Below are 17,253 nucleotides of genomic sequence, written 5' to 3' on the forward strand. Positions count from 1 at the left end.
AGAAGCAGTGGCGCGGGCGCAGGTCCGGAGCGGTGCGAGGTTGAGAGGTGGCGTGGCGCGAGGGGGGCGGGGTGGCGGTGCGCGGCCGGCGCGGCGCGGCGCGAGCGTCAGGCCCATAATAATGCGAGGGGCGCGGGCGCGGGCCCGGGCGCCGGCCCTGCCAGACAAGTTGTCGCTGAAGCCCGGAACCGCCGCCCGGTGGCCTCCCCCCCCTCACACCCGCTCACGGCAAATTACTTGGCGCACCCAACTTCTTAACCGACCAGTTTAAAAGCTATGTGGAATAGGAATGGATATCGATCGATAGCATCGCATCATAAACATCTGAACGCATATGTGCGCTCACTTAAAATATCTAAATAGGTGTAATGTTGCACCCACCATTTCTCCCTGATTGTTAACCAATCGACATTTCTTACTATAACAACAGATAAAAAAATAAGATTACAACATAATATCTATAACAACAAGATTTTTATTTACAACCTTTCCCTATCTAGGCATTCCCATTTTTTTAATGTTCTGAAGTGCAGTATTTATTATTGTTTGTTTTGTGCAATGTCCAGCTACCGGTACAGAACACTCGTGCATATTTCCACAATGACAAACATGCCCGACTGCCTGACTCATTCGTTGTTTCGTGAAGTGGGTCATCTACTCCGTATGGATTTGCCACTAATTGATAAGAATAACGATTTTGCAACTATTAACGCACATTTGCTCATATCCAATTTGAGATTCCATTGTAAGTAGATAGAGTTATTTACAACTAAAATGTCGCAAGTTGTTTGGTGGATTAAGTGTAAATCTGTGGTGTCAGCACTGTAACAAAGGGGATTCATAAATCCAAACAGATTTTGTGGGTGATGCTATCTACTGAGTATAGTGAGTATCTGTGGCTTATCAGAGCTAAGCTCGGTGCGACATGGATGATCCCTGTTGCGCCACAGATATTTATGACATCGGTCAGAGTCGGTACCTACACTCGGGTGGTCCGCCGTTCGGGTGGCGAAGGCGCATAATCAACAGGAGTTTATCAAGAGGGCAACCGTTAAAAACTCATGGAAACTGATATGAACCCGTTTTAATGATCTCCGCTTGTAGCGCCCGCACTCTACAAAGAAAACAAGTGTGGATTTCATGTCGAATATCGATGATCTTCTAAAACTTGTGAGTCACTTTTAACAAAATGTTGAAACCCGTTTAAGCATAACCTCGTATTTATTTGCGACGCCACGTAATAAACATCTATTGATGTTATAAGTAGAAAAAAAGGCTCTTTACAGGGCTTTAAAGCGAAAAGTACCAAAAAATGTTTAGTTTTTTTATAATAAACTTGACACTATGACTAGATAATTTCAAATTTAGCCTGGTAACTATAAATTTAGACTGCCAAAAATATTTGTTTTGGCACGCTGACATTCGGTAGGTGTAACAATGCCCACAAGAAGAAAAGTAGTAAGTGATTTGTGCTTTCATTGGCACGAAAGTATTTGCGTCATGGCCGGTCGACGTTCCTGAAACTGTGTGAAAAATGTCCACTGTCTCTCCATTGACCCCTGTCACGAAGGTAAAGGACAGCCGTGAAAATGTAGAGACCTTTTGCTCTTCAAGGTTGTCTCTACATTTCTCCGAAGGTAGATTAGGAGACCTACTTGTCTGATTTGCAACAAGGAAACGCGTTTCAGGTTTTATTTATAAACTATTTCTGTATTTATCATATTAATAGAACAATGGTGTGTAACTTGTGAAGCACCAATATGATGCAATTGCAAGTAGAACCGTTCTATGACACAGTTTGGAAAATACACTCTCTATCTTTTCCACTTTTTGCCATTTTTATTCCTTTTGTGTTATCCGAAATAAAATTATTTATAAGGCATTAAAATGATTGCTGTAGGTATCCATTTTGTAACCGAATACACAAAAATTCAAGTATTCGAACAGATGTTATCTAACCTTTGATGTTTTAAAACGAGCGCTTCTACTTGCACCCACATTTGAAATTCATCCACTCGTTTATTTAAACTGGTTTTCGTAAGGTCTGTTTATGTAATTTAGTATCTAAAAACCTATAGCACTATCACTAATACTCGCAAAGAATCTGGTGGGGTGACAGCACAGTTACATTATTTTGGCACCAGTTGTAAGTACGTCATGGTCGGTCATCGATATTGAATTTTTTTCTCATTGACGCGTACTTACTTGTAGATAACAGGGCTTGTCCATTACACAACGCCTACTTTTTAAAGAGCCATGGTCACAAAGCAGAGATCGCGCACATATACATAGTCACATGGTGCACTTTTCCTAATAAGCCGCTGGCCTCAACGGCTTAATAAAGCTTATGCTTGAAATTCATGAATTGTAATCATGTGCATGTAACAAAAGCTTAGTTTAACTTAATACTATGTAATGTTTAAACGATATCTAATGGTTGATCACAATCACAATGTGACTAAATAAATCGATGACTCTACATCAGATGGTCTGTGGATCTTATTAATTGAATGAGGTTAACATTTTGTGCTATTTATGTGCCAAACAGTACGAATAGCTCGAACACATTATCAGAGGTACCGAGGCTGGTGTCAAAGGGCGTGCTGATTGCGTTACACGACTACACAGGCGTGTTTACAAAGAAGAGCCGTTTCAACGACGCCGACACCTCTCTGATCTCACCGAACTGCCGCTATCAAAGCCAGACGACATCAATTAACAGAATCGTGCGGCTTGTGTGCCTTTAAAGAATGCCTTGTTTTGAAGATGATCATGCGATATATTTACTCTGTGTGGAAAGTTTGGTGATACAGAGACTCTATTTAACGCGTTGCCAGCGATTCTTCGTAGACCCCAAAATACATGTTGATAATAATACGAGAATACAATTTGGCCGTGCTGTGCGTGCAGGATATGTGAACGGACTCGATGGACAGTCGGCCGATGTGAGCTCGCTGAATATTATAATTAGTCGAAGCCGGTGTGACTGTGAGTAATGGCGTCGGAAATAACACGCGGGCGGCGTTGGCGCCAAGCGGAGCGGCCATCGCGGGCATCGGGTGATCGAGGAGCGCGCACATGAGCGCAGGCGCGCATCCCCCCTGTGCCGCCCGCCGCGTCAGCCGCGTGCGCGCACTGTGCGCCGGCTCCGAGCGCGCCGACTGGTCTGTCTTGTGACTTGAGCTATTTATGTGCTAACAAGTGACGTGACTCCGAGCTGATTTATTTAGGAGATCTCCTCACAGAGACTTAAATATTGCTCTATTATTGTTATTATGAAAGCGGTATATTTGAAACTCTTGAGCTCTTGTGAAGGCTCTCTACCCAATATGCTTACAGTATTAACAACTGCCTTTGTAAATACAACCAAGAATAGATGGTTTGTTATGTAAATTAAGTAGGTACCATCTATACAGGCGCAAAAGGACGTTGAACCGTCGGTAATATTAATTGTCTTGTCGACTCTTGCCATTTAAATAAGTACTTCTAGTGTTGCTAAAGGATTCTAACAACAAAACAACAAAACTCATATTTTAAATGTAGATAGGTAGACTTGGATTTTATTTTTTAAATACATTAAACTGTTGTTCCTATACTTGGATAAGTACATATACAGGTTTCACGTGCATCACATGATACAAAGTGGCGCCTAGTTTCTTAGGATTGTTTATCAATTATTACTGTGTTATGAATTGAGTATGTAAATTGAAAAGTTAAATTTGCATCCCTGCTGAAATTGACACAAAATAAACATCTCCATAAGACAAGTCAAAATACGTGGGTCCATCACTATTATTAACATACATCCAAACTCCAAATATTGCAATATTCTTGCATGGTATAATTTCTCGTGAAAATTGTGGCACCACTGAATGTTGTGAAGATGCATCCATATCCATAGTGACCATAGTGAACAAAAACGCACGAAGGAAATTTTGAAATGTTGATAACAATCAAAGTTAGGAATGAAATAATAATGCAGAGGGACCACATTCCATTCATCTGAGTTGTAACTTCAACAAAGCCGTAGAGAGTTTAGATATTTCTGTGTGATTACGACTAGCCGGACTGGATACTGACATCAAAGCGAACCATATTAGAAATCGAGGTGCAACGGGTTCATACAAACATCTCAACATTTAAAGCAATTTCTGGAAGAGGCAAACAAAAGGCACCGCGGTTAATTAGTCTCTGTTTGCGCTCAAGAAACAAACCCGTTCTTAAGACACCAAAGTGAATATCCTTTATGCCGACACGCATATTTCCGGGATCAAAAACCAACAACTCATTCCTCGTCTCATAGAGTCATCGTTTACGAAAGGAAATATCAACATTTTCATATTATCATTTATGTTCTGCTACGGATTCATTCAATAAATTTAAATGGTGTTCGCACAGTTTTCAACAATCCAACAAACTGCGGACATACATAGAAAAATGGGTATTATGTCCAATAACTGCTAGGCCTGGTCAGCAGAGGCATTCGTTACCAGAGTTGGTGTCAAATCTTCTTTAAGAAATTCTGTATAAGCAAAATTCAGACATAGCTAGAGAAATCATCTTTATAGTAAGAGATTGGGTTATGTATGACACTTTAAACTTAAGGTTTATGCCTTTTTTAGTAGTATAGTCGTTTAGTATGAAGAATGCTGCTGTAGAGCAATACAGAAAAAGGAATGAAACTATACTTCTATACTGAAATAAATATTTATGTTAACTTAATATTCGATCCATAATAAAGCAAATTCAATGATTTTATAATTAAAATTAACTCGCAACTTTCTGCTACAATTTGAACTCGGCTCTCTACAACAAAAAGCTCCTTAGGAACATTTTTTCTTAAGATGATAATAAAGACTTTTGTTTAATGACCCATGAAATATAACAGCGGTTGTATCCTGTGCATTTGCGTGCCAAAAATATCCTTGACATCATAGTAGATGTGGTGCCTACAACTCGTGCTTTATGGGCCATCACGCCCGTCCGGCAGAACATCGTAAATATTACACTCGCAGCCGACATCTGCAAATGCAACTCAACCGAACACTAGCAATGTGACATGCAAAATTATCTGGCATGTATGAGTTCGAAAACATGGCGAAATATTCCGAGACGTCAACGACACGTCAGTGGGTTGTCGTCAATGCCCGGCCGAGGCACAGAAATACACAGGTCCTACTCCTAAAGCATATGTATTTTTAATGCGAGCTGAAGGGAAACATGTTGCCAGCTTTAAGCTTACATAAGAGCTAGCAAGGTACAACACATCAACATAAAAAGCGCACACGCAAAGAAAAATGTGTGCAAAGTGATGCACAGAACTAAAATCAGTTAAGTATGTCTAATTCATCATTTGTGACTGTTTTACCTAGCACTGGTGGTTTTACCGTTATTACTTAAGTTTAGGAGGTTCCTCAGGTTCATTCCTCATTAATTAATATTATCTATCGGCAGGTTAAATGATGGCGACCAATAGGTTTACCCAGTAGGTTAGGCAACCGCTGCGCGTAGCAACTTTCAGTTAAGGTTTCGTTTAGGAGACTAGATTAATTTATTCAATTTGTAGCCACTGATCATTTTAACGCCTAGTTTAGTTTGAAATCTTTGCATTTCTCAACAACATTTTCATGTGTTACCTATAAACTATAAACTTAAGTTCCTGTATACCATAAACCAGGTTATGTTCAGGTCGATAGAGGAATACCAATCTTCAATTATGAGTTGCTTAGACAAATAGACACCTATTTTGTATCAATGCTATAAATAGGTACTGTTGTTGAATGTAAAGTATAAAGTGAGGTACAGCGAGGGTTGTCACTGACATTCCCACTGGTTTCCGGTCGGACAGATCCCATGATCCCATGAATTGTATTGAGCAAATTATTTTAATTGCTACAGTGTACGTGTGAGTCTAGTCCCTATACAACCAGTCATAAAATGGCAACCCTATTACAGAAGCACACGATACAAATTATATTAGGCATTCCGCATGTGTGGTGGGTATGGGCGCAACGGCGAGACCGACCGTGCCGCGCCTCGTGTCGCCCTCGCCGCGCCAGACTGCTCGTCGCCATTACGTTACCCCACACCGCAAATGTTCTCAATAATAAAAGAACGACTTTATTGTTTCAGTCTGAACACTGAATTCCTTTGCTTGGAAGAATAAGTGTGTTTATTGCCGTTTATAGAAATACATGTGCCGTGTACAGTAGGTACATATGGTACGGCACCTACTTACATTGACTACACCGCGATGGTACATACCTACGTAATGCATGCAATTATTCATGGAAAATGGAAATTACACTGGTTTATAAACAACTGTTATCTTTGAAGCGTAGTGTGAAGATTCTACTTAATTGAATAATATTGTTTTGAGCCATCAGATAGTAGCAATTATAAATTATGCTGAAGCAAGAGCTGCAAAACATGAACATGTGTCTCTAACTGGGTTTTCTTGTTACACCAAGGACAGGATGGTAGAGCTGACTATTTTTAATAAGTAAATGAATCTTGCTACCATGATTTCATTAAGAAATTACTGTCCATGTAACAACGAGTGTTGTGTACAAAACAAAGTGTGTTTATTATCCCATTATATAACATACCTACCCAAGTAGGTACCTATATTATTGTGTATCATGCATGAGCATGGCTGTTTAGTATCCTTAGCAGATTTAATTTTAAATGGACTTAAATGTAATGTGTAAGGGATGTAATATTTTATGAACAGCTCTGCGGTTTTAAAAGTAGTTATAGGTACTTAGTAATAACAGATGCTTTATGATGATGATAGGACCCAATGAAGAAAATATTTTCAAATCTGACAAATATTATGACTGAGTATCTGTGCGTCAAAATTTTTACGACAATGAATTCTACTGAAGTTGCCTATGGAGGAAAGTCTTGTCCCATAACACAATGCCACATAGGGTATCATAATTAAGCTTAAAAAAGTATATTAGGTATAAAACCTATAAAAATTATATGAGACATTCGTGCCGTACCTACTCTATAATGGAGCTATTATATAATGCGTTTTTAAATATCACCATTAATAAGTATACCTATCTATGGGAAAAAAAAACTAGCGGTTTGTTAACTTACAAGAATCTAGAATTTGTTCTTGTAAGATCCATGTTTAAAGCTAGTTTATGTATGAAGATTTGTAGATTTTTATATATTTTATGCTTAAGCCTTTTCATTGTAATGTGATCTGGGGTATTCCCTATATGGCGTAGTCGGGTAATACCGGAAAATTCCGAGGTACTGCCGAATTACCCCAGTGTACCTTCTATCCATTGAATAACTTCGTATAAACTTGTAATAACTGTAAGCTTATGAAAAATACTCGGTGTCATTTAGGTGGCTAAGTTTACTAAGTTATAACACGTACGCTGTTGCAGTAAAAATGTAATTTTATCAACAAAATATTTATATATGTACCTTTCAAATTAAAAGCTCAACTAGGTATATGACTACTTTATGCCCCAATGCCCAATCAGCCCCTATTCTGCCCGTCAATTGCCCGCCTGTTTGGACAGCAAGAACACGTAAGAATCTGTGACGTAAATTCACGTAACTTGTCACCAACAGCTAACGTCCTGTCTATCTGCGTCATTAACATACACCTTTACGAATATTATTTTTGTCATACTATTTTCCAATCTTTCTCTCTCTTTGAACTTGACCATCATTATGTTAGCTGTATAAAGAATCAAAGTATACATTCTTACTTTTTATAAATGCATCAGATTGCTATTATTGGAAATATAGGAAGATAGGTAGGTAGTGTAGGTACCTATACATAATATTAATTGGTGTCTACTTTCCACTTATGAAAGGTTAAATGTTTGTATACTGATTAGGTCTTATCTGAGTATTCTCAATTATGGACCAAATTTATTATAATAATTTATATCTATTTGTTTTCATCATTGATGTCGTTTGATGATGATTATCAAGTTCGCTGCAATTCTGCTTTTATATCATTGCAGACACGTAGAATCTGTAGTTGATCTGAGAATGTTACGGGTATTTTCATGATCAATAGGCTGAATTTCCTATATCATGTAACTCGGTACCATATGATGCAACTGACATTAGAATAACAGAAGAAGAACTGAAAATTTCTACTGCTCAATCTCATGTGTGGCGGATGAGTGAGTGGCGGGGAGGTTTTTGAAGTATTTTGGAGGGTTGATATGTGTAATACTTACGTCTTGCTTGACCCGGATATCATGTGTGAGTGATTAAATCTATGAAGACGATTAAATGTATTATATAGAATTTGATATTTTTGTTATTGTTAAACCAATTATTTTGTAGGGTCTCGTCTTCCAACCTCAAGTTAAGAAAACTGTGATTTAATTTGTTTAAAATGTTCTAATAGATGTTATGCCATCAAAATCATTTTTTTTATTATGTAAGCAACAGTTGTTCTGGTGATGACTGCAATATCTTCTAAGTCAACATTAAATACAAGAACACTACTAAAGATTTGCTTTTGAAATAATATAATAGACAATAAAATTACAAAAAAAAAACTTGACTGCTCTTTCAATTGTTGGCATGAATACTATAACAGGGATTACATCAGGTAGATAAGCGGTGGCGCCGGCGCTACCTGCTCCGTGATTGTACGGAACGGCGCGGTTCGGACTTCAATGAATTAAAAACGTTTTAATAAACAATCCTCTTTATTTGTTTTATAATAATAATAATAGAAGTTATAATATTTAATCTTTATAATTGTAGGTAAGCTTCATAAACCCCACATATAAAAATACATTCATAAAATTTTATACACAAAATATCTGTCATCGGTTGATGACGGCATAATGCACTATGGCGGCGTGAACATTAAGGCACGATGAAAAAGGGCTACGCCCCAGGCGGCGCCAGGCGGGCGTCGGCGACTAGATCACAGGAGTTGCGGGGCAAGACCCCGGAGGCATGCTCTCATCTGAGCGGAGCCGGGAACGAGGGCATCGACGAGCACCAGCGCGACGCTGAGCACGCGGCGAGCGCGCACCCCGCGGCACTCTGCACCGGCACGAACGCTGACACATGCACGCCGCTCATCACCGGTAGAGACGCTACTGCTGGCCGTTTTTCCTCGTCGTCCTCGAGGAGGTATGGCCGGAAAAGTTTAAAAGGCTTGCGTGGTGGTCCTGGAACCGTAGGCGGCACGTATGCAGGCTGCGGCGCAGGTGGTGGCGTAGGTCGACGTACCGACAGGTCGATCGGCTCGGCGATTTGTATTGGCACGGGGACCGGCACTGGTAGTGGCGTGGGCACTTGAACAGGTGTGGGCATCACTGCTGGCGGCGGTGTAGGTAATCGAGCGCTCTCCGGAGATCCTGCTGCGTATGGCGGAGGGGACGGAGCCGGTTGAGGCGCTCGCCTAAGAAGGGCCGCTCGTAGAGCAGGCTCAGCTTGAAGCCACTTCTGGATTTGACGACGATGAATACCGAATTTTCTGGCTGTGGCACGTTGATTTCCTCGGCATTGGGTGTCTCTTCTATATGCTTCAAGAACTTGCAGCTTAAATTGTGGTGGGAAGATACGGCGGGAACCGGCGCGGCCCTCTGAGCGACGGTCTGAGGGCGCGGGGGCCGGGTGCGTGTGGGCGGCGGCCATTGTGAGAAGGATACGTGTGCGCGTGGCGGTTGTCGGCGCCGAACTGACTGCTCTCTCGCCGCGGCACGGCGCGGATGTTGGTGGCGCGCCGCTGCCTGTCCGACGTGCGTGAGTGTGCGACGTGAGTCTCGTATACATATAAGGGCAACTTCATATTGGCACTGCTATCGACTTGCTTATTTAAATCTAATTTTACAAACTTTTACGGACTTACACAGGACAAAAAATATGAACACAAATAACCATAGGTTATAAAATTTTGCCAGTTAAAATGTCATGAATAGATACCTAAACAAGAACTGTGTTTTTCACAGTTATACATGTACCTACCTACTTCTGAAGGAAACGTACTTACGTACACAACATCGGGTTATGTATGGCTCATCACACGCATACAATCAATTAGTAAGTAAAAGCACCGACATCTTCACAATAAGTAAGTAAAAGCACCAACTAAGTATGTTTGTACTTTACTTTTGATATCTGGATATAAGCACTATTATCATTAATTTTGTTTGAAATAGTTTTGAGTTTTACAATTTAATCATTAAATTGGTAAAATGTTATTAATTTAGTATTTATGTGCACGACACTTTACGCAGTAATCTCGCCTCATTCTCGGCGTGAAAAAATGCCGCAAGTGGGAGCCGATAGCACGTAGCGCCACCATTTCTATCTCATTCGCGCACATAGCCTTTCTCATAACAGAAGAAGACAGACAAACATGCCCTGCCCCGGTCGCTGCCACATCCGTTTACGAAACAAGTTTGCATGCGATGTTGCCAGTCTGTGCGCGCGGGCGGCTCACGAGCATCGAGGGGTGCGGGCGGATAGGAATGCGCACGGAGCGGCAACGATTCCGACCGTGGCAGACAGGGTGTCGCCGACTCGCCGCCGTAGACAGGCCGTCGCTCGGCGGCGCTAGCCCCCCTTACACCCGCGCGCACCCGTCCCACCCGCAACGCACATCAACAAGTTATTTCGGCCCAGCTTGTGGTGTAACTATAAGATCTCAAGTAACATGGTTGGAACGGGCTCTTACGACCTTTTCGGATACGTACAAAACTTAGCGCCATCGCTGTTTCGAGGAAAGTTGTTTTTTTGTTGAGCGGCCGCCTGCTGCGCCTGCCTCGCTCGCGTTCGGCGACCGTGAAAACAGCGATACGACTTGAAAAGGAAACACAACATTTTTAAAATTAATAATAATAGCTGCTTAGTTTTTTCAGCCACTCAAATGATTGGCTGGATAAAAAAATATAATATAGGTCTATACTTTTGAATACTGATATTAAAAAAAACTATCCACCAAACTTTTTAATTCTAAAGGTTTTGCTTAGATATTTTTTTTGTTTAGTTTTACATTCCTGTTATTTTAATTATTTATATGTTATTTTAAGTCTATTAATTACCTTTTGTTTTTTTTGTATACGACATAACTAGGTACCTAGTTTTGGATTTGCCGAAGTGTTTTTAGTAGGCAACAATATTTTCACCATTAAAATAAATACCTAGGTAGGTATCATAAGTTGTTATCTATCTACTTATTTAATCGATTATTCATTTGTTCACTAATAGATTTTTTTTAACAAACGTCCTTCGCAATATTTATAATTTATTGTGGAATTTCTGTGGTATCATGATTAGGGCTTATCTATATCATTTTTAATCTGTGAATTACCGAACGCTATCATTATCAGTTCTCCGATATCTTTATTTTTTTTCATTATGATCGTAAATTGCAATTTTTAATATGTTCTCGCTATAACTTGAGTTACTATGCACATAAGTATGTACATACCTACCTAATCTATGTAGGTACATAGAGTTTTAGGTGTAGTGGACCATTCAAAATAAATAATTAAAGTTTCAAGTTAAATTAATGATATTTTTCAAAATGTTTTGGGACTCTTAGTTAACTGCAAGATAAATTAAGTTGTTATTTTTCGCTAATTATAGGTAAATAAATTACAAATTACGCAATAATTCTGTATTTTACCCAATGTAAACAATCACAGCGTAAATACTGGTACATAATAAGTATATAAACGAGTATCTAAGTAGATAAAGAACGTTAGCTATCACTAATGACTTCGACTAGGTCACTTGTCTCAATAGATGATGTCATTACAGCTATAGTAGGGACGCTATCAACTTAGTCGTAGGATAATAAACCTTAGTTTCTAGTAGAATATTTTTTTAATTTAGTATTTATGCACAATTTTTATTACTACCTTAGATTATAGGTCCCAACATGGGCAGTTCCGCCCCCTAGTGAGAGCTGGAACTTTTCGTAGGGGGCGATAGTGGCCCAAATACAAATTATAAATAACAAAGAAGATGTTATTATCATTTACATGTAGGTATACCTATTATTTCCTTGTGAAGGGGTTGGCAGGCCATAAGAGGTTGGCCGCCTAGTAAATATTATTTATCATAATAAGGCCCATTTTCACCTCCCGGACAAGCATCAAATTGCTTGATAGATGGAATTTTCAGTGGTTCCCAAACATGTTTTGTATATTTATCCAGCAAATAGCTTATTTGACACTAGTTCATAAGCTGTGGAACTAGCTCTAAGGCAAGAAAGGCCTTAGTACACAAAAACATTTTAAGCCCTATCGCGTCAGACAATGGTCCGACTATATTTCTCGGCATTATAAAGGAAAACTGTGGTATTTTCCTACGATGACGTTTCCTTTGTTAATGACATTCATTGCATTTGCCTTTTAAGGCAAATAAAAACTCGTACGAGTGGTTTTATGTTCGGTTTTCCTTAAATTAATTAATAAGAACATGACACCCTAGCATTCGACTCCCTTTCAAGTGATTGAGGTTTTTATAATCATGTGAAACTTTCCGTATTTTTACAGTTTTATGAGTATTTGTTATGTCAGTTTTTTTGGGGGAAATGTCTGGAAACTTCTTTACCGCGTATGCGTTCGACAAGAATATGACATACTAGCTGACCCGCGCAATTTCGCTTGCGTCACCGAAGAGAGAATGGGTCATAATTTTCTCCGTTTTTGTAATGTTCGTTGCTACTCCGCTCCTAATAGCCGTAGCGTAATGTTATATAGCCTATAGCCTTCCTCGATAAATAGACTATCTAACACTGAAATATTTTTTCTAATCGGACCAGTAGTTCCTGAGATTAGCGCGTTCAAACAAACAAACAATCAAACAAACAAACTCTTCAGCTTTATAATATTAGTATAGATGTTCGAGAAAAAGATCCAACTGAACACTCTTTTTAACGAGACCTTTGCCCAGCAGAAAATTACATACAACAATTTATTTACTTACTTTCTACTACATTCCTACTACTATACTTTCCTAGTCAATACTTATTTCACGAAGACTACGAATGTACTTAAATGATTCATAATTACTAACTTATGAACAGGTATTATACTTGTCATTTTGTTTGCCGACTTGCTCTACCGTCTGGTAACCATTTATACGTGGGTAGTTTATGATAATTCTATTATAAATCAAAGATGTTTTGCTTTTACAAAAAAATACAGTAGGTAAGAACTTGATGGGTAAGTACCTATGAGGTTTTTATAAGTAGAGACCATATTTGGAAACTTGTTACGTTTCGTTTATAATAATTGTATGTACCTACCTACCTATTCAATGTTGTGATTACAATTTGTAAAAGTACTAAGAGAAAAAAAAACTCAGGTATAATAATATCTTAAGTCAGTTATCATTGGTTTTTCCATTCACTTCTTAGAAACAAGTTTCGTATCAACATAAACATGTTAGTTTAAACGTTTATTTTATTTATACACAAATATATTTTGATAATACATATGCATAAATATGTATGTTTAAAAAGAACTGTGATTCTAAATAATAATATTATTGTGTATCGTATAACCTTGAAAGCGTTCATCGGATTAGACGAGTCCAGCGATAGAGAGAGCACTTGTTGCATCACTCTACTCTCTTTTAATAGGTCTCAGAGTAATTTACTTTTTTAAAAACTAAATTTATTAATTAAATGTGTCTAAAATATGTCTCAAGATACATATGTATAACTCGTATGTCTCGTTAGAGTGTGCGGTGGTAGAGCTAGTTTTCAGCAGTCAGTGATGCGCGTGCGCATGGGCCACTGGACGCGCCCCAGCAAGCTTGATGTTTGCCGACAACGCTTGTTCAACTGCGAACTGCGGACCAAATACACTTGCTTGAAATTAATCCATGCTAATATGAGGCCCCTCCAAGCGACAACGCCAAAACAAGTTATGGACTCGTTATAATATCATCAACGTAATCTCCCGAGATAGATAAAATTCATCGAACCACTACTAATGTATAGCTAGATAGATAGGTATATTATTATTCTAGATAAAGTAAAATGAGCTGGGTACGTCTACGAACTGCGTCGTTTATTTTAAAGTACTTAGGAAAGGTAGCAGAGTCAGTATAGGTGTGACTGGGCTTGAATATAATTTGCAAGTAGTGGTGTATTATAGACGTAGTGAAGTAGCTACCTATGACAAGTAATAATGATGATGTTAGATACCTAAGTACTTTGCAAACCTACATAAGTACGTACAACACCGATAATATTCGTTGACTAAGTACCGACAACTGACAAGCAAGGTCATAGTACTCAGTAATTTAATCCACCATGACATCATGGTGTTCGTAGAATGTTCCACCGAGCTGGCTCGAGTTTTTGCATGGTGCCGCGCCATGCCACATCACATTTAGACAGGTTAGTTAATTGCGACGCGAACGAGGAACGGCCGCTTAATGAACACCATAGCAACAACGTTGAATCATAAACATTCGCAAGTGTACAACATCTTGACGATTTCCAGTTTGAAGAATACGTAAACAACTTTTGAATCGTGTGCTTAGCTCAGCTACCTACTTAAGTTAACATATGTTATTATTATTTCATAAATATTAGCATCAAAATAATATTATCTATCGGTGTTTAGGTTGACAGGTTTCCCAAACCCAGATGATTCGTGATCTCGATTCTTATCTATTTTATGAAAATACGACTTCTGTGTCACAATGATACATCTGAAAATGTCTTTTAGTTTTAGTGAAAGTCCTGTTATCATCATAATACCTATGTAATTACCTATATTGAATACAGAGATAAACAAACACAGCGCATAAGAAGTAATGTTCTTCCACGTGAGTATATTATAATGGTTGGTTAGGACTTAGTACTATGGTTTCTTATGGGAGCCTTACATACGAGTATAGTATATATTTATATACGTAGGTACTAAATTCCACACGGCCGATCATCTTAATCCATATTACGAAACGATCCTAATATATGTTGAATATCAAAAGCGATTCCTATGTCAGTACTGCGTTGTTGCAATCAACTAAGTTTTCCTCAATATTTGGTCGAAGAACATTATAGAACCTAATATCTTGTGCCCGAGCGGCAAGACAAGCAGTCGCCGCTCATAAAATCAGCTAATCAAACCAACAGACACATCGACGCCGCTGCCTGTTCGCCATACCAATGAGCTATACACAAAAACAAATTGACCTATCTACAATCATAAAATTTTAGAATATGAACTCTATGTCATCACCATAAGACTGATTATAGATGGGCGTTCTTTGAAGCTATAAAATACTTTAGTCGTAAAAGTAATCTGATATCAATAAAGCCTTATATCAATAATCTAGCGACACAAATTGACTCTTATTCTCGCCTACCCAGAGCCGATTTTCACATGACGAGAATTGGTAGAGTTTGTGGAGGTTTAGGTGTCAGGCGCACGTGTGTTTCAAGCGTCACCCAAATGGGGACCAGTTCGAGTTCCATAATATATCTCCTGAGATCGTAGCGTTGATAACTGTATCAATACCGGCCTCTGTCGGATCTTAATGGGCTGTTTCTTGCGTCGTTAATATCTATGGGTCTTGTGAGACACATCCTGTGGGCCTTGGAACATAAAACAGTTTTCTGGAATTTCTGGGAAAACTTACCGCGCCCAAATCGTTTCATAAGATTTTAACGTTTAAGATTATTTAAGAAGAACATACCTAAGTCCGAGACTCGATCTCAAATCCGGCAGAACCTGTTCTCTATCATCATTCGCCTATGGGCGTCTAAATCCTTACAAAAGTTTCATATAATAATATTATGCAAGTTCATTAGCTGGTACGTTATACCAATGTACCACTAATAATAGCAAGTTAGATTACTAGGTTTTGATAAGGGTGAAAGGGGATGACTGCAAAAAAAGAACATATAATAATAACGTGAGCTTTGGAATCAAGAATGACGTTGTTATTTGAAACAGGGAAAACTTGGTATCTTATCCTGATAAAATGATTCATTAGCAATATACAAAGTGAATTTTCCTATAACTTTTGTCCTTATTATAGAAATGACGTCCGCAGTAATAAAACGGATCTACGACGACGTGTCCGTTGGAAAACAGACGTTGGCCGTAGAGCTCTCACTCTCATAATAAATGCAATGCGCATACGCCGATGAGTTTGCTCTTCCTATTAGAGTCAATAAACACTTAAAACCGAACGAGGATTCACTTCTCAACCTTTAACGAAGTGATAATGAACATTTTAAAATGACATGTAATAGCTAATATGAAAATATACTATATTGCAAACGTACGTAATAGACTCATCACTCGCCAGTTACAAGAACTGTCCGACTTATTATTTTTATGATCATCACTTCTTCGTCACACTACAAGTTACAACCTACGCAAAACTTATTTTTATACATCTATCAACTTTGAGGTTTCTTACAAATGTGACGCATTAAAGCCAAGAAAATATAGACTGGTCGTACTTTATGTTATTGATTTTTCATACTAAAATATTTAATTTGAAACAATGCAATAAATACGAGGCTTTAAATGTTTGCATTTTGATATCGTATGTATTTTATAAGTAGGTATTAGGAATTTGAGTTTAATATACAAAAATGAATAAGACGACTTTAGTACATTGATGTAGACTATGTAGAGTCGTAGAGCTCCTTTTGTTTGTCTTCTGCGTGAGCTTTTAATTCTACTTCTACTTAACCTAGAAGACCTATTCTTTTGTGTGGTTTGATGTGGGGTATTTGAACTTATAGATTTATCTAAGAACTATGGTACAACGCCAATTTGCTTAAGTATTTTTTAAATTGTTTTACTCACTTCGGAAATGCGTTTTTAGTTATAGTGCACGAAATAACGAGTGATGAAATCGAGAGAAATATCTATTAAGCTTATAATTTGAATAAGTATTAGATTTGGAGTGGAATCGAAGATGTGGCGAGACGGTGCGAGGCAACCGGTTTGTGGTCATCTCACCTCACCTGCGCGTTTCCTCTCGGCGGCAGCGGCGGCGGCGGCGGGCGCGCCCGTGTCGGCACACAACACTCCAATGCCAGGTACCTACTTACACAAGGCCTGCTCGCCTCATTCACGACCACGTTAGCTTTCTACGACGCACACACGAGGAAACGACTATGTTAATTACATAAATTCGTAGTAAACGCTATGAAAAGCGTTTTATATCTTCCAATTCTTGCTAGATATGTTTAGGTGTACAGATTGATATAGAAATTCTCTATGTTCCCTACAATAACGAATTCTATGCAGGAGG

General features: G+C 38.7%; 1 protein-coding gene across 1 annotated transcript; it reads right to left on the minus strand.

Moving 5' to 3' along the window:
- Positions 1-8,686: 8,686 nt before the first annotated feature.
- LOC142984081 (uncharacterized) lies at positions 8,687-17,031 on the minus strand. The gene is made up of 3 exons (XM_076131399.1): positions 16,964-17,031; positions 10,704-10,809; positions 8,687-9,737 (listed from the first exon to the last, which is right to left on the minus strand). Exon 3 carries the CDS (start codon positions 9,640-9,642, stop codon positions 8,962-8,964), a length of 681 nt encoding a protein of 226 aa, XP_075987514.1. The 5' UTR covers positions 9,643-9,737; positions 10,704-10,809; positions 16,964-17,031; the 3' UTR covers positions 8,687-8,961.
- Between the last annotated feature and the right edge of the window lie 222 nt (positions 17,032-17,253).

The sequence above is a fragment of the Anticarsia gemmatalis genome, chromosome 2 (genome assembly GCF_050436995.1).
Source record: "Anticarsia gemmatalis isolate Benzon Research Colony breed Stoneville strain chromosome 2, ilAntGemm2 primary, whole genome shotgun sequence".
Lineage (NCBI taxonomy): Eukaryota > Metazoa > Arthropoda > Insecta > Lepidoptera > Erebidae > Anticarsia > Anticarsia gemmatalis.